At 36.0% G+C, this 25853-nt stretch overlaps 1 protein-coding gene across 2 annotated transcripts in view; it reads right to left on the bottom strand.

The window, feature by feature from the left end:
* YTHDC1 (YTH N6-methyladenosine RNA binding protein C1) overlaps positions 1 to 16225 on the bottom strand; it is a 32306-nt gene extending 16081 nt beyond the window's left edge. Inside the window, exons 1-5 of one of the 2 annotated variants that reach the window (XM_051966979.1) lie at positions 15840 to 16225; positions 5567 to 5668; positions 4879 to 5183; positions 4369 to 4738; positions 330 to 419 (exon numbers count right to left, since the gene is read on the bottom strand). In XM_051966979.1, the coding sequence (XP_051822939.1) occupies positions 330 to 419; positions 4369 to 4738; positions 4879 to 5183; positions 5567 to 5668; positions 15840 to 15867 (895 nt within the window). In that variant the 5' untranslated portion in view covers positions 15868 to 16225. The remainder of the gene's footprint in view (positions 1 to 329; positions 420 to 4368; positions 4739 to 4878; positions 5184 to 5566; positions 5669 to 15839) is intronic. The other variant, XM_051966980.1, reaches the window with a different exon arrangement.
* Positions 16226 to 25853: the final 9628 nt, after the last annotated feature.

Raw genomic sequence — 25853 nt, 5'->3', positions numbered from 1 at the left:
TTTGTTTTGTTTTATTTTTAAATCTATATATTTGAACAGTTTCACACTCAGAAAACTAGTCACTGAATCATCATCTTCCAAGAAAAATAAAAGTGAAAATATCACTTAAGCAGTAACAGAACAGCATTAAAATAATACAGGAAAAAGCTTAGTTTCCCTTAGAGTAATTTATTACATTGAACATGCCAAAAATCAAAACTAACTGACATTAAAAACTTCACACTAAACTAGTTTCCACACAGTATTTCTATGTAACTGCATTTTTAGTCCATATATTAAAGTTACAAATGTGATAATAATCTGCATAAAAAACAATCAAAGGGAAATACCTGCATAGGATTCTGATGCAGAGCTTCCACTTCTATCAAAAACGATTGGAGATATGCCTCTGGCTCTCTTCCTTTCTTTCTTTTTCTCATCTAAAAAAATTCCAAATTAATTAGGAAAAATAGTGCAATGTCTATTACAGAAAACAAAACAAAAATAGATACTACACAATAAGAAATTAACTATCCATTACAGAGTTCTTTCAGAGAAAACATTATTACTATGTGATTTCTGTCCATTCATAAATCTTCCCAAATGTCTAGTCTACGTCAAATATGCAGTTTGTAAAGAAAATGATGAAGGTCATTAAAATATGAAGGAATCACTGGATTTTGAGATAGAATGAATCTTAAGAGATAATCTTGTCCAACTCCCCTTACTTAACAGATAAGAAAAGAGGCTTACAGAGTGATTTCAATCAACTGAAATCTGCCAACACAGTTCTAGAAATTTTTGGTGCAAATTTTCATTAGCAAAAAATAAAAATTTTTAAAACTTGGAAGAGTGACATGCACAACAAAAAAGAAAAGTCAGAAGCCCTGGTTTAAAATCTAAGTTTTACCATATTACTGTGTGATTAGGTAATTTATGCTCAATCTCAATTTCTTCATGTGTAAAAACATTAATATCATTTGTGCTATCTTTCTCATGGAATTGCTTTGGGAAACTAAGATAGTGGATGTGTAAAGCACTCTGAAAACCTTAGTGTAGTAAAGATAAGCTATTGCTAAGTAGTTCTACCAAAAATGGGGAAAAAAACTATTGCTAAATCAGTGTTTCTTTGGAATGCTTAATACTGGACAGCTAGCCAAAGTGATGAGATCATCTTAAAAAAAATTTGTTTTTCAGAAAACAGAAATAAAAACCCACAAATGGCATGTATATGTATAAATGATTTATCTCTTCAAAGTACCAGATTCCCTTTTTACTCACTACAATTCCTCCTATATAATTTAGGACTTCTCAGTCCTTTGTCATTTTTATTCTGTTGTGTTCTCCTACATTTTTGATGGCATCTATAAACAAAATCTATTTGTAGAAAAAAGGTGTGCTGTGACAAAGCCATGTTAATGATTCTTATTTTCCTTAATGGTTTTTTTTTTTCCTTATTGGACCTTGACCTTTCCTAGAAAGGGCAGGAGTAAAGCAAGCCTCTCCCTGAAATGTTAGTCTTAAGTAATGTTAGTTAAAATTGACATCTATAAGTAGAGGTTTGGCTTCTAAATGGTACCCTGTGGTAACATGAAAGTATTACTACATAGCACAATTAAACTATGGAATGTTAGAGCTTAAAAGGATTGTTGAGATGATGTAGTGGAAGTCCATTCAAAATACAGCTAAGAGAACTGAAGCCCAGAGCAGTAACTTGCCCACATTTATATAGGGAGTCAGTGGTAAAATCAGAAAGGCCCTATTACTGATAAAGTACTCCAATCATGGAGTAAGTAGCATAAGTATGAAAAGGTAGTTTTAAGGCATTTCAAGGGTGAACTATTTTATATTATGAGTGAAATCGTATCAGATACCTTAGTTATTGTCAGTAAAGAATTGCTTTATGCTTCATAACTAAGTTTTTATCTACAGTCTGATCTCAAGTTTAACCAACAATTACAAAGCTCTATATGATATGGTAGGGATACAAAAGTTTAAAAAATGACTAATTCTACCCCAAAAGAAGGATCAGGTATAAACAAAGACATATAATAAAAACAGTAGTGTGTGATGAGAGCAAAGGAGAGATCCAAAGAGACAAAAATCCTGTAAACTGACAGGATCAAGGAAATAGAGGTAGTACTTGAGTTGAACTTTGAAAGAACAAAACAACTGAAAGGCAAAGAAGCTGCACAGCACAGTGAAAAGGCGGCTCAATTTAGAATGAAAGGATGATCTAGGTTCAAATTCTTGCTCTAACATTTGGGGATCTTTTAACTGCATTGGAATTCAACTGTTAAAATGAAGGAGTTGGACTAGATGCCCTCAGAGGTTCCTTATGTCTCTAAATCTGTGATCCTACTATTCTAAGAAATAAACTCCAGAAAAAAAGAAGATGCCATGTAAAAATGCAGAATATTCATCTGAGTTCCTTTCCTTTCTTACCTATGTATTGTGGCTTCTATCTTATCAAATAGCCAAATCTCAAAGTCTCTTAGGTCCCTGTGTCTAAAACTTTCTAAAAGCTTCAAATAAGTTATACTTTAAGCCCTTACCAAAAAGTGTTGAGGACTTCTGCCTTACAGGTTAGGGGCAGGAAGTTTTTCTAAATGTTACAAAATTATACTCTGTATTTCAGACTAAATTTATAAAAACAGAACAAAAAACAAACACAAAAAGACACTGTCCCCTACCAACACAGAGACATATTTCCTTCTCTCCCTCCCCTTTTCTTTTTCTTTGGAGTGGGGTGGAAAAGCTTCCAACTTTCATTTTCTTAGGATTAACAAATTTTAAAATTTTAAGCCTTTCTTCAATCATCTGTGGCTATAAAGTACTAATAATTACTTCCACTATAATGTGAAAGAAAAAAAATTAAAATTAATAAGGTAACTAACTGCATGGCCCTTTCCCTTGGCATCTCAACAACATCAGACAAAACATTAGTAATAGTGTCACTCAAGAGAAGACATCTTCATATTTAAATGTCTACTAGCAAAATTTTATTTTAAAAAAGCAATTTAAGAAACAAGATTTTTCCAGAGACAAAAGAATATTTACCTCTTTTCAGCTAAGAAAATGTGAATCTTTAATATACACACTCACAAAAATATAATGATAAACTGGTATCCTCAACTAAACACCCTCCCTCCCTCCTTTCCCACAACCAACAATAACAACTTTGCCAACATAGTAATTACTGAAATTTCAAAAATAAACTAATTATGCTTGATACAGATTTTGGTCTAAGCATCCTAAGATATCTTTTCCTACACACAAATGGTTCATTTGCATATCATAAGAGGTCTCAGGTGGGGAAAACTGTTTCATTTACCAAATAAACCTAGAGAAGTTTCAAATTAGTCCCCTTAATAGGAAAATTAAGCTTTCCAGAATTCATTTCCTTTAAATTGCTAATAAAAATACTCTATTAAAATTGACTCATTATCAAAGTTTACTAAGTTATAGTATACTTCCAAAGCCAGAAATATTTTCTTGATAAAGGTTTTTTTAAAAAGTTAAATACTGACATATTCCAAATAATAAAATTACTTCCAAAGTAGGTCATTAAAATTCCTTTTTAACTGATCACAAAAATTATTTACGATAAATCTACTTTCATATAGCAAACAGAATATTCACTAAGCCCTGTTTTAGGGAAGCACTCATTTATTACAAGTATTTATGCCTATACAGAAGGTAGAAAATGGGAGAACTAAACTAAGCAATAGGATATACTAGGTATTTAAGCAATCAAAAAGCCACTACCCTTCAACTCACCTTAACCCATTTCAAACATCTAGCCATTTTCTCTTAAAGAATGCAGGAGCTAGAACATGAAGATGCAACAATATATACAAAATCTCCTTGCTATATTTAAAGTACTTTGACAATTCACTACAAAAAAGGAAAGCACTCTCCATTATTTAGTCAACACGAATTGACAGAGTAATTTCTAACAATCCACTCAAAACTTTATCACTGTTGTAAAATAATTTGAAGATAACATAATGTAATCTTACATCTACTTACATACAAACTGAAATCTTAATTGATAATATCCTGGAAATAACATGTAAGGTAAGCCAATAGTCAATTTGGGAGGCTGTCTGGTGCACTGGAAAGAGTGATGGATTTGGAGTCAGAGGATTTGGTTTCAAATCTCAATTCTGTTACTACCTGTGTGACTTTGGTCAAGGCACATGAACTATGTGGGCCCTCAGTTCTTCATCTGTAAAATGAGGGGGTTGGACTAGATCCCTTCAAGTTCTAAATTTAAATACTACGATTGTCCTCTTGAAGTCTAGTCAGTCTGGATGCATTCAAGAAAAAAAGCTAACTAAATCAATGTAAAAGAAAAAAAAATTCATTTGCAGCTGTAGCATATACCTGATCCATCTGTGCCAGAACCAGATCTGACTGAACCATCTGTGAAAGATACAGACTCAGAATCAGAGTCACTGGCTTCACTTCGAGTATCATAGTCATTTCCTTCTTTTTGATCTCTTTCATCTTGCTCATATTCCTCTTCATCCTCCTCCTCTCCATCTTCTTCTACCTCTTCTTCATCTTCCCCCTCATCATCATCCTCTTCCTCTTCTTCCATTCCTTCTTCCTCATTCTCACTGTTGTTTCCTTGCTCTTCAGAAGAGCCACTGCTACCAGTCTCATGGTCAGAGCCATATTCTTCAGAGTTTACTTCTTCTTTAGAAGAAAGGCTTGATCTGCTGTGCCGTCTATCCACATCATGCCTAATTCTCTGATGTTTAAAGAAAAAGGGAATCAGCAGTCATACAATATATACCATCAGGATGCACAAATAGTTCTAAAAGATTATGCTTCATTCACAAAAGCATCAGAGAATTGCTTTCTTTTTAAACTTGCAAAAATGTTTACTACCTGTGAACCATCTGGTGTGGAAGACTTGGCCCTTCTTTCAGGATCCCTTTTCCTGACACAAGTCTTTTCAGGTTGACTTTTATATGGCTCTCTGGAACTGCCACTTGATAAACGGGTCTTTCGTTCAGACCTCGGGTAATCTTCATTTTTATACTCTGTTACTGGCTTTCCTTTTGTACTAATTATTCTTTTGTTATTGCTAATAGATGAGCTAGGTGGCTTTGGCATCAATTGTCTTGAATGTACAGAAGGTTTTTGTCTCTTGCTTTCAGTAGTTTCTATTCGGTCACTTTTTCTTTTTGAACCTTAAAAAGAGAATTTTAAAAGCTATAAACACTTTAAAAGTAATACATTTATTTCACAGGGAAAAACAAAAAGAATAAGGCTTCTCAACAATAAATCATCTGTAAAATAAGCTTTGGATTCTTAAATTTGTCCAATAAAACATATTATTTCAAAATACCCTGAAAATCAGTCTCTAAAATGATTTCTAAGAATTCTTTACTTTGAGAAATTTCACATATTTCTTATCTAGAGGAAATTATTCTTGTCTAGTAGTTTCCATGCCCTCAAATGTGGCTCTAATAAATGCCAGTTATAAATCAAAACTCTTCTTAAGCAATCAAAACATTTACATCTGCTTTCACTACAGTTAATTTCCTAGAAAACAATGAAAAAATTCCCATACCCTTTTTCTCATTTTTATCTTGTTCACTTTCAGGGTTATATAATTCGTCATCCTGATCAGGTACTTCAGTCAAAATATCATCCAGAACATTAAGTTCTCCATCTAAAAAAAAAAAAAAAAGAAAAAAAGAAAAAAGGAAAGAAGAGTAAATACCAATAAATATTTACTAAGTGCTTACTATGTGTTAAACACTGGGTAGAGAATATGGGGAAATAAAAGTGTAAGACAATATCCCTGCTCTCGGGGTAGATATATATATATCTTTTATTTATATATCACTCAGTTGAAGAGCCATAATTACTATTAAAAACATAATTACTATTAAAAACAATCAGGACAGGACAGAACAAAAGACTTTTGTGTGATAGTAATTCAAAGAAAAGAATGGTTAAATGATAATGCTGGATTAATTATATTTTAAGACTCCACAGGAGAAAATACATCTGAAATGGACAGAATTTGGATAGGGAGACTTAAATGGGGATTTACTAAGTCATTCCAGGAAAGGGAGCAGAATGACCAAAAAATAATGGCAAGAATTAGCACTTATATGTGCTGCCAAAGTAAATTTATTGACTTAACATGGAAGATAATTATTAGGAAGATTAGTTCATGTAAAGTTTTATATTCAGTAAAAAAGAAAAAAACTCTGAAACTGGACTTCATTTACAAAACAAGGGAACTAGAATATATAATTTCAAAATCTTTTTCAGCTTGAAATATATGATCTATGAAAGCCAAAAAGGAATTGTTTGACAGTAAAAAACAAAAAGATATTAAGGGTTAAAGTAACAGCAAACAATAAATTAGAAAAGAATAGTATAAGAATCATCAGTTTAGGAGACAACTGAAGCTAACTGAGTATAAGGTAATGAGGGCCAGACTGGGAAGGAGAAGAGGAAGAAACAGACAGGTTATATAAACACTGTGAAATAGTAATAGGACATACTTTGAAATCAAATCGGGATAAAGGACTCAAAAATGAGCTTAAGGGCTTCAAACTTAGATAATTGGGAAACTGATAGTATTCACCTCAAAGATGTGATAACTAGAGCCTATAAAAACAACTGAGCTCTCAAAGGGAGAAAAAATAAAAGTCTGAAGATTCATGAATGAAAGCCATTTAGAGTAGAAAAGAATAATGGTGTGGAATCAAAGGATGAAATAAATATTTCAAGAAGTAGACAGTTGATTATGTATCATGATGTACAGCTGAGAAAAAGCCTCTGAATTTGGCAAAATTGCTGAAAAAGGTAGTGTGATGGATAGGAACCCAAAACATTAGAAAATGAGAAGACATTAGGCACAAAAGTAGAAGCAACAAAGACAGGAGAAGCATCAGTGATAAAATACATAACTGTGACAATATAAAGCCTTTACAAAAATAAAATCAGTGAAGACAGTAAACTAAAGATTGGGAAATATATTTGTATTAAATATCACTGATAAGAAACTAACACAGACATATAACATCATGCTTTATTAGGTAAGTAGTAAAAAGGAGAATGAAATTTTTCAAAAGATTACAAACTATAAATAGCCATACGAAAATGGAAGTTAAAACAATGCTGAAATTTCATCTCACATCATACCAATTGGCAAAGACAACAACATAGGAGCAGTCAGAAGGATTGTGGGAAAACGGAATAACTGATGCACTATTTCTGGAGTGGTAATACTGGTTTAATCATTCTGAGTTGCAATGTAGAATTTTAAAAGGAATTAAACTTTCTCAATTCTTTGACCCAACAATCCCATTAATAAAATACCCCATATACTCCAAAGAATGTCAAAGACACAAACCAAAACATACTTCTTGCAACCTTCTTTGTAGTAACAAAGAATTAGAAACAAAGTACCTCTCAATTGGGAAGTGGCTGAAGAAAAAAAGTGTGGTACATAAATGCAATGGATGTTATTCAACCTTAAGACATAATAAGATTCAGAGAATGATGGGAACATATTTATGAATTGATAGAATTTGAAACAGAACAAAGAAAACTACATGTAATTTACAAGAGTATAAACAAAAAGTTTACTAAAATGAAGTTTAAATTTGAATATTAAAAATTTTTAAAAAACCACCATCACAATAACAATGAAGATTCCAATGAAAAAAGTAATGAAACATACCTCCTCCCTTATATAATAAATATATAAATAAATAGAAGTGGGATGAGTTTGAAGGAGAAACTACTTTTGCCTTTGCCTTTGTTTGGGTTAGAACCCAACAGAAAATGGGTGTTTGTAATGGGCTGAGGCTTGAGATGATGCACTGAGGTCCCAAGCACATGAGGCTAAAAATAGTAATTGGACCATACTCTATTACTATCTCAAGCCTCAGCCCAGTACAGGTGTTGGGGTGAAAATGATTTGATACAAATACAAAGAAGCATTAAAATAAACCATTTTCTTTTTAAAAGAGTAAAATGATAATGGATAATTGAAATTTTAATTTCAATACAATGATAAAGATGGGAGGACCACATTACAGGCTTTCAGGTCCAAGTACCCTCAGTTTATAGGCAAGGAACAGAAGCCCAGAGTGGTAAAGTGAACTACTAAAGCTAATAGATATTATGGAACAGATTCATGGTTCAAATCCATGTATACTGTCTATAAGAGCAAATGAAGTACCTCTTGAATAAAATTTTTAGCAATCTTAATCCAGTATAAAACTAAAATTCAGTAACTACAATCCAAATCTTTTGACTTCTAGGCTAATGTTCTCTCCAACACACTATGCTGATTGACACAGGAATCAGGGTAAGTTCTGAGTTAGTATATGGAATCTGATTAAAGAAATTTCTCCAAATAAAGGCCAACTCTCTAGTATCTTCCATTCTTACAATTGCCTAGAGCACTAAGATTAAGTGACTTGCCACAGGTTACCTAAACAATATCAATCAGTAAGTGACTGAAAATAAACACAAATATTCATGGTTTGGAGTTCAGCTCTCTACTATAACACCACACACCACACACAACACACACACACCCGAATTATCAAATATACAACATTACTCCAATAGGATTCACATTCACCTATCTCAGTAAGAAGAATATGTAAAAACAAAGATCACAAAAAACCCCATAAAATCCTAAACTATGAATCAACCTAATATAATTGATCATACTAGGGGTTCTGTCCATTCTAGGTCCTATGAATTCTGGTCCTAAAACTCAGGCTCTTTCGATTTCAGACACATCATGATCTAGGGTCAAAACTGTTATCTCTTTATTCCAAGGTAATAGCTAAGAACCCTGCCTAGCATAACAAAGATCTCTGAATTTCATTAATCATTTGGTTCGACAGGGATTGTGAAAGAAATATGATCTTACCTGATTAAGGCTTTTTTGTTGCGTTTAAAAGAGAAAATTTGGAGTTAACATAGAGCTTGATAATTTTTTGCTTCATACTGGGCAGCAAAACATTCTTAGATAATTATAGCCAAATGTAATAAATAATAGCTGTTTTGTTATTCATGCATTCTTTCAAATTAATTATACTTCTACTAGAAAGTTTTTTCCCCTAGCTCAAGTTCTATTATGAACATAATTATTTTTTCATAATGAATGCACTTGAATTCTACAACAAACAAGAACCTGTAGCGGGTGGATAAATCAAGGACCAGACAATCTAAAAAAATAAAATAAGTACTCATGAACCTTTGACAATAAGGCAATCTTATCTATAAGGTAAATCCATGGCATAAACACAGAGGCCATTATATTGAGGATTCCTTAAGATAAAAACTTCAGCATCAATTTCATAGCATAGGGAATAGGCAAACCAATGCCAGTAAGTTTTTATCCCCTATACCACTGTTTTAGTCATTCTGATGAGCTAACATGGAAAGATATTGCTCTTAACAATGACAATTACAAAATAGATCTAAACATCTGACTTGACTCCATCTAAAAAAAAAAAAAAAAGGAAAAAAGGAAAGAAGAGTAAATATCAACAAATATTTACTAAGTGCTTACTATGTGTTAAACACTGGGTAGCGGATATGGGGAAATAAAATTTTTTTCTAACATTTTTTCTAACATAACTTTCTTTGTTCCCACTCAGTTTCAAAGTTCTCATTAAGAACTAAAATAACTTCACGTTTTAAGGAAACCATAGGATCAGGCTTAAAGTTAGATATGCAACCAAATCTACTTCTTCTCATTTTACAGATCAAGAAACTGAAATCCAAGGGAGTTAGATGATTTGCCTATACTAACAGGGATAGCAAGTGGCAGAGCCAGAATTTGCACCCAGGTCTTATGATTCCAAATCCAAGTCACTTCATGGTAAAATCCTGACTTGTGACTAGGTGAGAAAATCGTTTTCACAAAGATACCTTATTTCTTGTACATTCAGCACTCCTTGAGGTGGCAAAAGTTAAACTATATGAAAGCCTGTTAATTGGGGAACAGATAAACAAAATGTAATTTATAAATATAAGAGGATATTTCTGTGCCCTTTGAGGTGGCAAAAGTTAAACTAAATGAGAGCCTGTTAATTGGGGAACAGATAAACAAAATGTAATTTATAAATATAAGAGGATATTTCTGTGCCCTTCTTTCCCTCCCCACTCCCCAAAGAAACAAAGAGGAATTTAGAGAATTGGAAGACGTTTCTAAATAATGAGCAGAACTAAAAGAACAATGGATATGAATGAGGTAGTCAAAATCCCAGTGTCAAATGATTTTGATGTGGAAAGGAATTAGGAGTTATTCTAGCCCAATTTTCTCACTTTACAGATGAGGAAACTGAAGCCCCAAGAAGTGAAATGAGTTATCTAAGACCACAGGGGGTAGCTCTAAGTAGCATGCAACTTGAACTCAAATCCAGAGCAGTTTTTGCAATGCTCTACAAAACATTTGTCTTTGTTACCAAAAAGGGTTCAAACAGAGGTGGGCTTAAAGATTGTAGTATAAAAAGAAAAGGCAACAATAAACGCTTCTTTTCTTTTTTTAAAGATACATTTCTTCAGCAGCCTATTATACTGGAGGGGGGAGGGAGTCAAAGTGAAGACAGGAGTTTCCTGTGACATTGACCTTTGGGGTTTTCTTGGCAATTCCTTCTCCAGCTCATCTTATATATGAGGAAATTGAGGCAAACAGGGTTAAGTGATTTGTTTAGGGAGACTTTTATTCTAACCCCAACTCAGATAACTTGCTGTCTTTGCCAGACCACTTCTCTGAACCTCATCATTTCCTCATCTAAAGAATAAATAAGAGATACTTTCAATACTTATTAACAGGGGTGTTCAGAAAACTTTAAAGTGCTATGAAAACATGATTTTTTAAAAAATTGTTATAGGCAACTATAATTGAAATGCACTTAAAGTTAAGCTCCATAGTGATAAATCACAAATTCTTTAGAAAAATAAAAAGGAATTGATTGAAAATGAGAACAGCTTCCATTCTATTTACAAGGAAAATACATGATCCCCTTTAAGAAAAATGTGTTTTAGTTGTTCTCCATTACTACTCTGAGGCAATGAACAAATAATGATTTTTCTCCTTTAGTTCTATTTGTGATACCTTACCATGATTCAGATATAAGTCTAGGCTTTTGAATGAAACTCTGGCAGTTCTTATCAAGTTAGAAAAACTTTGTCAATTAGGGATCCTGGACTGGAATGTCTTTTTTCCCCAAGGTCAAGAAACCACTGTTTCATAATAAGAGGAAAAGACTTTTTAAGTAATCTAAGCCAACCCCCCTATTTTAAAAATGAGGAACCTGAAGCTTAGTTTAAATAATTTACCCTAATTCACAGAAATTGTAAGTTGCAGAGCCTTGTCCTGGACTCCCAATCCAGCATTTCTCTTCCCCCCTCCCCCAATGTATATAACTGCTAAGCTTAAGTTTTTTTTTTTTTTTTTGGGGGGGGGGGATGGGGTGGGTGGGTAGAGTAGCAATGCACCTAAGATTCTCAAAGACCATATCAAGTCATTTTTAAAAAGGGTGGTTGGGGGAAGAGCAAGTATGTTAGGAATTAATGTTCACACCAATGAAATCAAAATACTTAAAACAGGTAAATGGAGCATAACTGATACAATAAAAAGAAAATTAAGCACCCATAACGATATTTTTTTTTTAATAGACTCTGCCATGGTTTGGTTTGCTATTTAAAAACCAGCTGAAACTGAAATTCATTTATCACCCCAAAGCCGATTGTTCTACCTAAAAACAGTTTCAATACCCTCTAAAAGTATGACTATATGGAATTATAAAAATATCAATTGCATTATAGAAATTACTTTAATTTTATAGTTTATATAAGATTTGTTAAAGGTTTATGACAGCACTTTAAGATAATCAAAGGATTTATTGAATTAAATAACTTCAAAATAAAACAGCTGTCAAACATGGCAGTGAAAAAAAAAATCAGGGATTTGGAATTTTGACTATCTCTGACATTAACCAACCAGCTCCAAACTAAATAATTATTCTTTACTTCAGTTTCCCAATGTATAAAGCTGTCTCTTGGCTTTAAAGGGTTAAGAACCTAGTAAAAGTTATACTGAACTTAATTGCCTCTTCTGGTGGCCTTATAAACATTAGTCTACGAAGTAAAAAATCCTATGTAGGGGGACATATAGGTAGGCAAATTCATCTGAGAGACTATTAAATCTCTGTAACCAAAAAAATCTTGTCAAAGTTTTCAAAGCCTGATCAATTATACTGAGAATGACATCAATATCTTGTCCAATAATCAATTTCAATTTGTCCTTTAATTGATCCTTGTGATGTCCTTTTACCCTTCACACACATACTCTAAAATTAAATAGCTGAAAGTGTTTTATATATATTATTTAATTTAATATTCACAATAACAATGAGATAAGATAATACAAGCATGATCATCTCTACTTACAAGTAATGAAACTAGAAGCTAGTAAAGATCTTGACTTTCCCCGTAAGCACAAAACTAGGTGCTAAGTATTAAATTTACCTTTCCTGTTTCTAAATCCAGCACTACTATTTAAAACTTGTGACTATACAAAATTCAATTCATATTTCAATTATAATCATTACCTCTCCACATATTTATTAAGTTGAATTAATAGTATTTAAAGGCAGAGCGCTTTATTGCCTTTTGCTAAGAACCCGAAATTTTAGTTGTGTGTATTTCCAACTTCCAACATGGTTTAGCAACTAATTTGTAATTTATGGGCTGAGCACTGGTGCATTAAAGAATAAAATGATTTGCTCACTTAGTTGATGTGACAGTTACTATCCCTGTGCCATGCTCCCTCTTTTATTTATAGTACATATGTCTCTATGTTCAAACTTTTTTTTTTTTTGGGGGGGGGGAGGAAGGGGGTTGTAACTCTACATTAAATGGGATCGATGAAATTTAAGAAAGTTTTAAGTAATGTAATGATCTGAGATTAACAATTTCAGAAAACAGTAATGAAAGAAAAACCCAAATGTCACTTAAATTTCACTCTATTATCAAAAATCATCTAGCTTTTAAAAGCAAAAAAACCCTCTACTTTAGACATATCTTCCTAAGTGAACCAATGTTTCGCAAATGGTGCTATACAGTGTGTTGAGTGAGACAGAGATAGTGATACACTCTTAAATAGCAAACCTACTTTTACATGACAATTTTCTGGATTAAAAAGAGGTTTCATTATTTCTTTTCCTCCAAAGTTCTTATTTACTCATTAATTATAGGTTTGAAGAATTTATTTCAAGCACCCAAATGGCCAAAATTAATTTGAGAAAGATTGGAGAAAGGTTTAATCTTTTTGTGTATGAAATGGATCCCTTTGGTAGTCTGGTGAAGCCTGTACTCTTGAGTATGATTAGAAAGAAAACCAATTAATATTGAAACAATTATCAGAATGTTAAAAAAAAAAAAACCTCCAAATTTTAAGAACTGTCATTGACTGTATCAGACACTATGATGAAGATGTATTAAAAGTATAAGACTTGAGCTTCGCTTTCAAGAAATATAGTCCAGTTAGGATATAAGACTAATAAACATACAAAAAACTAAAAGTAGATGTCATTACATTAAAGGAAAAAGTAAATCAAAGGGGGCAGGAGTAGTTAAATATAGCTGGATGAAAGAAGTGGAACTAGAAGATGGGCTTGAAGGATGCCTAAAATTCAATCAAATGAAAGAAAAAGACTGGAGAATATGAGTTAAAAGACAATTATAACCTGAAGACACACAAAAGGAGACTCCACGGGGTCTGTGTTAGGGAGCAATGAAATAAGATTAGATAGGACTGGGGAGAGGCACATCACAGAAGTCTTGAATATTTAATTTTTTTTTAAATACTGGGGAGCAACAATATTAAAGTTGTTTTCACGGTGATCGGATTGCTAGCAGTAAATGTTAAGAGGAAAGAGACTGGAGCCAAGGAATCCAGCTAGCAATTCTTGCAACAGACTAAGAACTAAAGTGACAAGGGTACTGTGACAAAAGGATTAGTAAACAAGAACAAAAACCATGATTAAGAGATTTGATGCTGAAAAGAAAAAAAGTCGAGATTTTTAGTCTAAGAGACTTGATATTAGCTCTGTCAACAATGAGTCAATAATAAAAGCAAAGTGAGGCAAAGCATCAAAATCAGAAAAAGGATACTAAAGATAGATGTAGATTTAGGAATTCTCAGTATAAATCAAAAGGTTGAAAGCATATAACTGCATGAGTTCTCTTGAGGAAATGTGTAAGAGGCGAGCAAAGGATAGAAAATAAAACCTTGAGGGACGTCTACTAACAAGAGTAGAAAGAGCAAAGTTCCAGTAGTTGGGTAATTAGAAAAAGCACAATAACATGATGCCAAGAAGGTAATGGGAATAAATATTTGTACAAGGTTTGCTAAGTGCCATCTCATGGTGTTAAATGGTGTTAGCTCATCTGATCTTCAACAACCACTATGGGAGATAATCATTTGTACCATCCCAATTTTACAATGGCGGAAACTAAGACAAATGCAGGCTGCCCAGCACAGGGTCACACAATCTATTAAGAGGCTGAAGCTCCATGTTTGAATTCAGATCTTCTAGGCTCCAGCCTAATTCTGTCCACCGAGCCACCTAGCTACTTCTTGCAGAATTGCAGATGTCTACAATGATTTGCTCCGTATGTTACAGGTAGCAAAGATAAACTCAGATCTTTTAACTACAAATGCAATGTTCATTCTGTTAAACATATTCTTTATTTTCAAAAAGAGACGCAGGATGTCCATCCCTCAAAAAAGAAGAAAAGTCAAAGAGGTGCAAAGGAAGACAGCTGAATTTAGTCAGAAGCTCTGGATTCAAATCCCTGTCCTGTCACTTACAAGGTACTTGACAAATCACTGAAATTGTGAGTCTCAAATTTCTTATCTGTAAAATGAAGGAGTTGGTCTAGATAACTACAATTCTCCTTCCAACTGTAAATCGATGATTTAGTAGATATCAAAAATAACATACACACACAAAAGTTACGGTGAAAGAAAAGGAATTCTCAAATCCTAAACTCTGTATGCCCCACGTACATATCCTTGTTAATCTAAGCCTTTCTTGGGGGGAGGGGCTTTTTGACAACGAAATTGGGGGAGGGGAGGTTAAAGGTAAGAGTAGGAAGGGGGAAGGAAGGTAAGTAACCTTTTAAGAAGCCACAGGCTGGAAAAAGCCACAACCAAATATAGATCATCGGTCCCTCCAGACAAATAACTATTAACAAAACCAAGAGCACCAAATCCTGCCAATTCCCCGTTTGCATAGAATACTCCAAACTGAGGCATGTATTTAAACAGATTTAACCATTCCGAGGAATTTCCCGGGCACAACCGAGGTCTTTGTAAAGCGCTTTTTAGCGAAAGGATAGGGAGGTCTGGACGGATGGAGGAGAGGATGAAAAGGAAAGGTCAGAAAAGAAGCTACGCAGCAGGCCTACAACCCCAGGAGACCCAAGGGCCGCCCCTGGGCCCGGGACAATCCTCGAAGCCGTACTTCTTCCCTGGGCACCAACGCGGCAAAAAGTGCTCGGAGCACCCAAGGACCGGAAGGGGAAGGAAGCTCACAAGGGAGACATTGACTAAAAAAGGCCACGCCGAACAGGAGTTGCTAGGCCTCTTTTCCTCCCGGGAAACTGGGAGACGGGGGTGGGGGCAGAGCTCCCCGAGAGAAGAAACCCTCAGCCCACCCCCTTCTGGAACGACGGGGGCGTTCAGGGCCGGGGCGACCCCCCCCAGCCCCCACACCAGCTCCCTCCCAGGGGGGCCCCGTTCCCCCTCTCCAAACGCCGCCCCCCCCTTCCTCCGCACTCACCTTTCTCCTCCCGGCTGTCGGCCGCCATTGCCCCTAGGATGCAGCTCCTCCTTCTCCTTCTTCTCCAGCTGCCGCCGCCTCGACTCTGTCCGCGCGGCCGCCGCCGCCGCCGCGCGCACCCGTCCGTCCGCCCTCCCGCAGGCCGCCCCACGAGACCCGGGCCTCCACCGCCACCTCAGCCCCCCGAGCCCGCGGCTGACTTCTCCTTTCGCCCTTTCCTCTCTCCCTACCTCCTCCCGCTTTTTTTCCCCCTAAGGGCCTCAGCGGCTACCTTCTCCTAAGGGCTCCGGGCCGGGAGGGGGAAAGGGGAGGGGAGAGGGAGGGGAAACAGATGGCGGCTGCGGGCGGCGCTAAAATGGAGCCTGGCTTCCTGCGTGAGACAATCCCGCTCCCACAATGCCCAGCGCTGTTTACGCTTCGTTCCTCTCGGCCAACGTCACAGTGCGGGGAGGGAACGGAGGAAAGTGGGACGGGGATGACGTTACTGCGCAGCCTCCTTTCCACCCGGCGGCTCCGGAAGAAAGCTTGTGCTCTCCTCCTCCTATCTCCCTAGTCTTGGGCCGGCCTAGTCACGACGGTAGCGCGCGGGGAGGGGCCAGAGGGTGCAGAAAATCAGCAGGGGGGAGTGGGAGGACTGCTGAGATTGGCCTCTGCAGTCCTTTCTCGGAACTCCACCCAGCCCTTTCCTGACTTCTCCCGAACCAGGGCTCTGACGTAGGCTGAAGGACGGGCTACCGAGTCCGGTTCTGGCCGCCCCGGGCTCCTCCCCATTGCGGGGCTGAGAGGGCCAGGTCGAAGCCGGAGCTTCTCCGAGCCTGCGGGGCTACTCTTTTTGTTCCCTACCCTAAGCACTTCCCCTTCTGCAGCGGGTTTTGCACTCTTCCTTTCGGGTCGGAATCCTGACCGGGCGACTCTGCTGCGGGCTAGGCGCGCAGCGGCGAACTTGACCTCGAGTGCCCCCGGAGTCCCCGCTGGCCTAGCAGGTCTAGCCCGGGCCCCGGGAGGAAGCACGCTTTGTTCTCTGGGCCTGCGGTTTAGACTGTAACTGAAACTGCCTGGCCTTCCTGAACAGTGACAGTCTCCCTTGTAGAATTAGAATCCCTTGAGCCCGGGGCCAATTTTGGTCTCCCTTTGCATCCCCCTACGGCCGGCCGACGCAAGATCGATCTTTGCCGTTTCGCTTAATCCTCCAACCTCGGGCTTAGAGCGTCCTCCGAAACTGAAACTCGGCCTCTGAAAGCCAGCTCTGGTGCTGATCCAGCCCCCGGGGGACAATCTTGGAGTTCTCGGTGCCATTCCCTAGTGCAATTTAAGATTAATTCCCCCAGTGACATCACAAATCTGCACAAAACGAAATTCACTCCCTCGGTAATACCAAAAAAGTGTAAATTCACAGTGTCTGCTCTCTAACTGCCTCAACTTCTTTTCAGAAGAGGAAGGAAAAGCTTAAACTTTCTTAACCGTGTATCTATCCAGATGTTTACTCCTAATTTAGAACAAAATTATCAAAAGGGAATAACCAGGTCAAGTTGGAAACATCGTTGAGAAGATATGGGAAGTGTCGGAATGCTGTGCTCTGTGATTTTACATAAATATATGTAGTGATTAAGTTTCGTAAAATGATTTAGAAGCAACCCTGTGAAGTAGGTAACAAGTTAATTATGCCCCTGACACCCAAAGGAAGAAGGGGGCTTATCCTCTCGATCAAGGCTAGCCAATATTTTTTTGGTGTAAATTATAAAGTTAACTGTGTTCTGGTGCACTAAGAGATGAGACAGCCTCAGTTTTGGAGGGGAAAAGCTTTTTCTTTTTTAAATGATAGCTTTTTGTTTTTCAAAATAAATGCAAAGATAGTTTTAAACATTTACCTTGCAAACCTTGTGTTCCAAATTCTTCTCCCCCTCCTCAAGACAGCAAGTGTTTAATCTATATTGGAATATGGGTTAAACATGTGCAATTCTTCTAAATTTGTTTCCACACTGGATAAAAGCACTTTCATTCATTTATTCCATTTAGTCACTCAGCAGGCACAGAGTAAGTGATAAGTATTATGTTAAACTCTAAATACAAAGAAAGACCAGAACATTGTCCTTACATTCTGGGAGCTTCTGTTCTAATGAGGGAAACTACATGCAAAAAACTCTGAACACATTAAATATGTGTGGAACAAATAGAAGGTAATCTCAGAGGAAAGACACTTTTTCTGGTGGGGAAGTGGGAAAAAGATACTGGAACAGGCAGGCATTGTGTATATTAGGGAGTTTTCTAGGTTACAATTTGATTTGTTAATTAGAAAACCTTTTCTAAAAGAAACAATGTTATAGTAGTTATATAATCAGAATTGCTCACCAGACCATATTTAAACCACATTGTACCAGAAACACTATTAACAATACTCTCTTAAGCAGTTTTTTTTTTTTAATATGCTATGGGAAACTTCATTGAGTTCTAACTTGAAATGGCAAAAGCACATTTCCTAGCTTCCAGCAGCAGTAGCAGAGACTCTTTCTCTTCTCATATCCCAAGACTTACATTATTTATTGACACCAGGTACCCTTAACTGTTGGCAAATGAATCTCTTGGCCAGTAAAGGAACACAGGATAATTTCTGACAGGGTAAAACTTGGAGATAGGAGGTGAGGCCATTACGAAAGGTGGAGAGAATATTTGACAGAGTGAGGGGAGAGAACAAGTACATAGTAATATAGGAATATAAAAGGATACAACAACTGCTCTTTTATGTGGCATTTTAGGATCTGTAAACTGAGGAAAGGAAATATTTCGACTTGGTGGGAATGGAGAAAATTTTCTTTCCTCTTTCTAGTTCCCCATATCCTCCCCAAGGTAGTGGTGTTGGTGGGAGCAAAGGGAGAGTAGACAATGAAAATTTTATTTTCTGGCATGCAGTCTAAGAATAAAGTGACAGTCTCTGATATAAAAATAAAAGTAAATCTTGTTTTCTAGCTGACCACTCACTTTTGATAGTGATATGCTGTAAGGGTGCAGAAGTTTCAGACCAGTATCACAAGGTGTCTCAAAAGAATTTGTAGGCATAAATCATCTCCAAGAGGCAAGGATTTTATTACCCTTCTAAGTAGCAGACTTGTGAGAAATAGATGGGGATTTAGTTTCCACAACTATGAAAATTAAATTGGAGAAATGAAACAAATTAGAAAATTGAAATCCACAAAAGATTGTAATGAGGAGTGAAACTTAGATTAGAACAGGAGCCCTCTGAACTTTGCCTCTTCAGATAATCTTCCTTTATAAGAATGAAAGCTCCTTGGGGACAGGGACTGGCTTTTGAAATTAGGGGTGATGGATTAAGTTTTGAAAAAGAATCTTTTGGATTTTGCCCCTTACCCTTCATGATTATCTTTCCCCATAAGAAAGTAAGTTCCTTGGGGACAGGGACTGGCTATGTAATGAGAGGTGGACATTCACATTTTGTAATTTTTGTAACAATGGAAAATTGGGGGAGGGGCTTGCACTTCTGGATAAGAAATAAAACACTGTCCTTGTGATTCCAAAAGTATTTCTACTAACCTAGATAACCCATTCTTGCAAGGATGTAAAATATAATTTTTATATATATAATAATATATATAATATAATATATAATAATATATAATATAATATAATAATATATAATTTACCTTGCAAACCTTGTGTTCCAAATTCTTCTCCCCCTCCTCAAGACAGCAAGTGTTTATATTGGAATCCTTGATAAGATATTTTGTTTCTTATAGACTTATTTCTAAAAGGGAGTTTTGGCTATTAGCAAGAGGGAACATACCATGAGATAGGTTAAATTCTTAAATGTTAGGCATTGTGACTTAGCAAGCAAGATAACCCTAAAAAAAAAAAAAAAAAAAAAAGAAATGGGGTACCAGTAGGTTCTTTTATAGGAGGAAAATTATGGGAGAGAAGAAGGAGGCAATGTATGAGAAATATGGCTTGGGTTTCTGATTGGTTAAAATACTGGGGCGGGGGAGAGGGGCAGGGAAGGAGAGGAAGAAGGAGAGGGGGAGAGAGAAATTTTGTCAAACGCAAGGAATTCATGAGGGCCCATTGCAACAAAGACTTAGTTAAGAACAACAAAGGGACCTGTAAATACCTATCTTGCTTGCCTCCCCAGTAGCTTGCGAATTTCCCTAAGCAAAGGTCCATTGCTACAAAGTCCACTTCAACAAAAATCTTTTCTGTCAACGCCCTCCTTATGGCCCACTTAGAAAGTGGGTTGCTAGCAGGGGCATGGCTTTTTCCTGGGGTCTCATTCACCCCATCATTACCAATGAAAAAGAGATTAGGAAGGAGGTTACGATTTTTTTCAGAACTATTGTGACTTCCTTAAGAATAAGACAAGAAAATAGTTTTAACTGAACAAATGAGTTGATAGGGGCCTGAGTAATGAGTAAGGAATATTTATTTTATTTTTGCTTTCATACCTTCATCTAAGATTGTGAAACTTCAGAGTTGTTTATATTGTACATTCCAGAAATTAGCATTTGCTATTTTCTTGTACTCTGGTCAGTACTGAGCAAAATAAGTAGAACTAAAGCAATTTACATCCAGTTGTTTTAGTTGTGCTTGATTCTTTATGACCCCATTTATGGTTTTCTTGGCAAAGATACTGGAGTGGTTTGCCATTTCTTTCTCCAGCTCATTTTTCAGAAACTGAAGCAAAAAGGGTTAAACAACTTGCATGAAATCACAGGCAATTTCTAAGGCAGATTTGAACTCAGAAAGATGACTTCCTTACACCAGACCTGGTACTCTACTATGCCACCTGGTTTTCCTTGGCCTTATTAGCATATTAAGAAGATTGCCTTTTTTTGTTGTTGTTTTTTGTTTTTTTTCAGTAGTGATCACATAGCTGAGAAAGGAAGTGGCAGAGAAGGAAAAAAATAAATAAATAATATAAATTTTAAAAGAATCCATATATTTAGGAGGTCCTTGGTAACATGAGAACAGAGCAAATTTTAAAAATTATATATCCATAAAGGAGTAGATTAGATGTGGACCTATGGAATTTCCAAATGAAGCAACTTCCTCTATCTTCTCTGCAATTTATAGGATAGGCTTAGAGAATTGACAGGAGCCCTAAATAAGTATGAGATTTGCCTAATGTCAAAGAGCCACTATGTGTTAGAATTAGGCCTTTAATCCAGATCTTCCTGGCCCCAAGGTTGTCTGCATTCTATGCCATACTATCATAAATACCATTTTGATCTCAACACAGATGAATACATGGTAGCTCTTTGGGTCAGATTCTTATGTAGGCACAATTAGGTTTCACATAAAAGACCTGTTGCTTTCCTATCATTTGTAAAGACTTATTATCTGTGACCAATAGAATCCTTGAAATTATTATTTCTGACCCTGTTGATATTCTCTTGGGTCATTCCAAGTCACAAATTCCCTAGCTCATTACTCCCATTTTATGAGGAAGGCAACTAAGAATAACCTATTTCAAAGTGTATGTATGAAAAACTATTAAAAAAAAGATTTATGAAACATTCCACAAATAGAAAACATTATAGAATTGCCCAAAAAATGATTAGGTAGCAATCTTCTGTGGAATGTTAGCTGAAACAGTTATCAGTGACAGATGAGTATGTCCAATTTATTTCTTTAATGGTTGCTTAAAAACTTTCATATTCCCTTCATTCCCTTACATCCTCATGAGGAATACTAGTAACCAAATACATTAGATGGTGAAACAGAATAATAATGACTATGTTTTTTCAAAGGCAACAAGGTAACTGCCCCTATATATGTTCTTTCAAAAGAACTTTAAACTCTCTATACCCAGAATTTATCACTTTTCTTAGTGGTAGTGTCTTTTAAAGACAGTGTTTTGTTGTCTGTAAGCTTCTATGTAAACTGACTTTTGGCCTCATCTCCAAGAATCTGTTTCCCACACACATATCTTTCTTTTTTAAATAGTATATTATTTTCCCAATTATTTGTCTTTTGTCGCCCTCCTTCTGTTCCCTTTTCCTAAAATGGAAAACAATCTGATGTTATGTGTAATCATATGAAACATCTCCATATTTGTCATTTTGTGAAAGAAAAAACAGACCAAAAGGCCCCCCAAAAATAATAAAGTGAAAATAGTATTCCTTGATCTGCATTCAAACTCCACCAGTTCTTTTGGATATGGATAGCATTTTTCATCATGAGTCCTCTGGAACTGTCTTGGATCATAATACTGCTGAGAGGAACTAAGTAATTTATAGTTGATCTTCACACAGCACTGCTGTTACTATGCACGGTATTCTCCTGGTTCTGTTCATTTCATTGTACATCCGTTCATACAAATCTGTCTGCTCATCATTTCTTGCAGTATTCCATTACACTCACATACCACAGCTTGTTTAGCCATTCCCCAATTGATGAGCATCCCCTCAATTTCCAATTTTTTTGCCACCACAAAAAGAATCACTATAAAACTTGTGTGCAGTTGGTCTGTTCCCCATTTTATAATCTCCATGGGATACAGATCTAGTGGTGGTATTGCTAGATCAATAGATATAAACAGAATGACTCCTCTTTGGGCAAAGTTTCAAATTGCTCTCTAGACTAGTTGGATCTGTTCACAGCTCCACCAAAAGTGCATTAGTGTTCCAGTTTTCACACATCCTTGCCAACATTTATTTTCCTTTTCTGTCATATTATCTAATCTGATATTTGTGAGGTGGTACCTCAGCATTGTTTTAATTTGCATTTCTCTAATCAAAAGTGATTTAGATCATTTCTTCATATAACTATAGATACCATTGATTTCTTCATCTGGAAACTACCTGCTCATATCCTTTGAACACTGATCAATTGGGGAATGATTTTACACATATATCTTTAATGTGCAGCAGGATAAATATATAGCAGGTATGATGGAAACAGACTTAAATAGCTTCAGATTTGAGCTAAAAGATTCTAAGAAACCCTCTTAGAATATCAATAATTCATTTATAAACTACTTAACAATTTACAAAGGATTCCCTTCACAACAATCCTGATAAGTAGGTAGTAAAAATATCAATATCATCATTTTACAGATGAGAAAATTGAAGTTGAGAAAGTTGAAATGACCTAAGGTAGCATAACTAATCATCAGCAATACCCAAAGTTGATTTCACATCTTATTATTTCTAATTCATTGATCTTTCCACCATACAAAACTATCTCTGTGGCTTAGAAATAATGTAGTGACTTTTTGTTTGAGATCCTCATAATTTCAGAAGAAGTACATAAGCTGTGTAAGTATAAGGCTCAGATTTCTGACTTGGCAGCTACTATCTTTAGGGTCTTTCAACATAAATCTCTATCACTCCAGGGAGCATTATTAATTGAGCTTATTTTGCTTCATCAGGAAAAAGCATCTAAAAGCTAAGAAAGGCATTAAACATAGAGTAGGTTTAATTTAAGATAGAAATGAACCCCAAAGGACTCATTCAATAGCTGTAAAACAATGAGAGCCCCTGCTATGAGTTCACCGTGCTTCCTATTCATATGGCACAGTTGCTGAGAACTCAGAGCACCACACTTTCTGAAATCACTGACTCTGGAGGATGTGATGATAATACAGGCGCAGAGCTTTTCTGTTCGCTTTCTTCTCTCTGGGGTTTATGTGGCTTATCCTTTCCACTGGTCCATTTTCTTTGTATAGTGAGTGCTAACACTAAAACATAATTCAGCACTACCTGACTGATTTCAATTAAGCTGACTTCCCAATCTGTGCTTTCTTGAAAAGGCTTTTTGATATCTGCCCCATCTTTTTTTCTCCAACCACCTTTCTATCCTTCAGGTTCCTACCATCTGGAAGCTACTTCCTTCATATTCTTATACCTTCAGGCACCTTTCCTTTCAAATTTTTTCCTAATTCCTGAAGAGTCACTGCTACCATGGCTAGATAAAGTCCATCTCAAGATCTCTGTTGAAATACCTCTGCTGAAAGAAGCAGCCAGAGATCCAGATTCAAGCTTGCCTACCTGCACTTCTGCTTTAGCTAGCATGTGGATGGGAATTATTTGCCATGCTGCCATTATGTCAAAAATCATCTATTTCCCATCCTTTATATAAAGTCCCAGAGTTAACATGAATTAGTTACTTCAAGAGTCAAAGGAAGAAAGAGAGCTAAAGGCCACAGTTGCTTCTTCATTACAAACAATTTAGTCTGTGACTCTTCCTACTTATTGGTCAATATAGGGATTTCTTCATGTCAAAGCACTGAGCTATGTGTTCTCAGAAATTTCCAGGGAAGCTCCAGAACATGCTTAGTGAATTCACTCTTAGGTACTCATTTGAACAGTATTCCATGTGGTACAACTTCAGTGACACAACAACATAGCCAGGGTCATTCCTCTGAAATAGTAGACACATTTCTAATCCACTTAGTTAAGTCCTACAACCCTTGCATGGAAAATGGCCATGTGAGATCATTATGACTTCATTGTGACTTAAGAAAATGAATTAGGAAAATTGAATTCTGTTCTTTTTTTCTTGTTTTATCACTCAGACAATCCCCCCTTATTTGATCCATGAATCATTTGGCATTAGGAAGGTACAATGGCAAGAGCACTGATTTTTAGTATTCTGGCTGTAACTACTTCAATACCTTTGATTCTGGGCAAGTTACTCTGCCTTCTGAATTTCATTTTGGAAAATGAGATGTCTAGGTTTCCTACATCTAAAATCCTATGGTTCTCAGATGAAGAAAAATTGCTTTTCATTTGATTTTCTACCTCTCTAGAATCCTAGTTCTCTCTGAGGTTCATAAAAATCTCAGGAAAGTATGAAAAATACCAGATTTTAAAAGGAGTTAAAGTTGATCGCTGCTGCCACTAATCCTGATCCAATACCAAAAACTGTTGTCCCATGCTAAATTCCTTAACATAAGATAAGTATTTATAGAAGAGCAGATAATCAGAGTTATTCAGAGCTGATGGTTCGTGTTACCATAGTTTAAACGTGGTTGTTTTTTCCTCCTCTCTCTGTAGTCATAAATATTTTAAAGCTATACAATGGTTTATTTCACAATAAACAAAAGTTAAGGGGCTTTTCTCTCATTTTTTTTTCTCTTGACAGACCCAAATATCAAGTGTTTCAGTTAACAAGTAGACACAGAATGTTCTTCTCCATTCGGGACTGCCTTTGTATCATTTTTTAAAAGTATAGCAAATCATTTTCCTTAGAGTATTTGTTGAGTTAATACTTTGAAATGACAAAGAATTAGAAACAGAGGGATTTCCCATCAACTGGGGAATAGCTAAATAAGTTATGATCTGTGAATGTGATGAAATACTATTGTTCTGAAAGAAATGAAGAAGGAACTGAGAAACCCAGTAAGATTTGAATGAACTGATATAAGGTGAAAATAGCAGACCAAAGAAGATAATTTATATAACAAGAATTTTCTAATGACAATTTGAGTTAGTAACTCTGATTAATACAATGACTATTGGTCAAAACCAAACCCTCAATCTAAAAGAATTTTATTAAGTTAGTTCAGCAGAAGAGATAGCTAGAAAAAGATATGGATTCCTTTCTAATCTCTGTTAAACCTCATATTATATAGCATTCAAACAAGGTCATAAGAACAAATAGATGACTGACAGGCATATAGCAGTTGGACTATTTTCCAGAATAGGGTACTTTCTAGATAAGGTTACTTGAGATGTATGCCAACAGGTAACTAAATTGTAGATAGTCAATAAAAATAGGGCAAACTACTGGAGAATCCAAATCCCCTTCTGGGGTAGATCTAAGACCTGAGTGGACTCAAAACAAGTACTCAAGCTTCTCTGGAAGGTCTTTAGCATCAGCATGAACTGTGGTTTTGGGTTAGATAATTTTTAACTGCATAAAGTAGGTTAAAACAATAATAATAAATATTTTTCCATGATAATAGATGACTTATGAAGAAACAGTCTTCTGACTTAGAAATGATGAACTCAGAGTGCTAATTTATATATATAAATGCATATTTATCATAAATACATAAATATGCAT

The sequence above is a fragment of the Antechinus flavipes genome, chromosome 6 (assembly GCF_016432865.1).
Source record: "Antechinus flavipes isolate AdamAnt ecotype Samford, QLD, Australia chromosome 6, AdamAnt_v2, whole genome shotgun sequence".
Taxonomy (NCBI): Eukaryota; Metazoa; Chordata; class Mammalia; order Dasyuromorphia; family Dasyuridae; genus Antechinus; species Antechinus flavipes.
Note: the sequence above shows the minus strand (reverse complement) of the source record. Positions and strands in the feature narration are given on the sequence as shown.